Raw genomic sequence first — 1,567 nt, forward strand, 5'->3', positions numbered from 1 at the left:
CAGAGCGAGCGCAGGACTCCTGGCCAGGGTCCGCGAGGACTGGCGCGCGGCGACCGGCCGGGGTTGGCCCGGGGACTGCGGCTCCGCCGGGGGTCGGGGCTGTTATCAGCATGTGTGCGTGCGTGTGTGGGGGTGGGGGGCAGGCTGTGTGCGTGAGGGGTCGCCGGAGGTAGGGGCCAGAGGGGTCAGAGCGGGGCAGGACGCCTGGGTCGGGGTTTCGCCGGGGCAGGAGCACAGCGGCCGCTAGCGCGGAACGGGACACCAGTCTGCGCGTCAGACCGCGGTTTCTGGGAGGTGCCGCTGGGTGCGCAACCGCGGGAGGGGTGCCATTCTGGGAAAGGCAACGACGCTCCCCCGGGCGGGGGAGGGGGCGTCCCATTCTTGGCCGGGGGTTCAGAGCTGGGAGCCCGGTTCCTTCGAGGCAGCTGTGTCTGGAGGCTGGAAGGTGCTGGCCGAGGCAAGTTGCCTTCCTTCTCACAAGCCCACTACTTGTTCTAGAGGCCAGTATTTGTTCGTGGTCTGAATTTGATGGGGGCACACGGAGCAAGAAATCTGGGGGTCTTCTCTCCCCACTCATCACTTTCTAAGACTCTGAAAACCCAGAAATGGAACTTTCAGGCACTGGGCACGTGGTATGTTGTGCAGAACAGGCCATGCACTTTGACATCCTTTTTGTTGTTTTTGTCTTTGACCTGTGATATAGGTTAGCCTGGTGGCAAAATTCTTAAGAACTCTGCAATAGAGCTATCCCCCAGGTGATGGCCGTTCAGATTTGCAGCTCAGCCTTTGGGGCTTCTAGGAAGCATCGGGGCAACTTTCTAGAGCAGGAGTCCAAGGCTGGCTGGCCTCCCAAACCTCAGAAAGTGGTCTCAGTCCTGAGCCTCAGTGCCCTGACTTATCAAATGGGGCTGGTGAAAGTCCCAGTCCCAAAGTCCTACAAATACTGGTGGTTATATATATTCCTTCACATCCTTACCAGTTCTGTGATATGAAAGATATCTCGTTCGAGCCATCAGTGCCTTCTTTTGTGCAAGTCAGCTGACTTTTGCAAGACAAAACGTTGTGTTTGAGACCTAGCTCCTGCTTCCTGGAGTTTGTAGCTTACAATAGAGATAAGATGGGTACACAGGGCAGGGTGTGAGGACTGGAGTGTGCAGAGCCTGGGTGGAAGGGTTTGGAAGAGGCAGAGCTCACTGTTAGCTGGGGGTATCATGGAAGATTTGATGCAGGAGGTGACTTGAGCTCAGCCTTGAAGGGCAGGTAGGATTTCAAGGGGAAGGGATGTGAGGTGGGGCGAGAGGCTGGTACAGCAAGGGAAGAGGAAGGTCTGGCGGGTCAGGCGGGTCAGAGTGGAGGGTGTGAAAGGGAAAGGTGGACACAAGACCAAAGGGCTGGTTTGGGAGGGGTCAGGTTGTGAAAGGCCTTGCATGCCACTCTAAAGAGTTTGGATTCTGTTTGGAAAGAGTGGGAAACATTCATTCATTCATTCATTCATTCATTCATTCATGAAATGACCATTCCTCTAAGAAATATATATGCCAGGGACCTCGGGATTGAGCAGTGAATG

At 55.8% G+C, this 1,567-nt stretch overlaps 1 protein-coding gene across 1 annotated transcript in view; it reads right to left on the reverse strand.

The window, feature by feature from the left end:
* EPO (erythropoietin) overlaps positions 1 to 1,020 on the reverse strand; it is a 5,300-nt gene extending 4,280 nt beyond the window's left edge. Inside the window, exon 1 of the mRNA XM_077758567.1 lies at positions 977 to 1,020. Coding sequence (XP_077614693.1) covers positions 977 to 1,013 — 37 coding nt within the window. The 5' untranslated portion in view covers positions 1,014 to 1,020. The remainder of the gene's footprint in view (positions 1 to 976) is intronic.
* Positions 1,021 to 1,567: the final 547 nt, after the last annotated feature.

This window comes from Crocuta crocuta, unplaced genomic scaffold (genome assembly GCF_008692635.1).
Source record: "Crocuta crocuta isolate KB4526 unplaced genomic scaffold, BGI_CrCroc_1.0 scaffold273, whole genome shotgun sequence".
Classification (NCBI taxonomy): domain Eukaryota; kingdom Metazoa; phylum Chordata; class Mammalia; order Carnivora; family Hyaenidae; genus Crocuta; species Crocuta crocuta.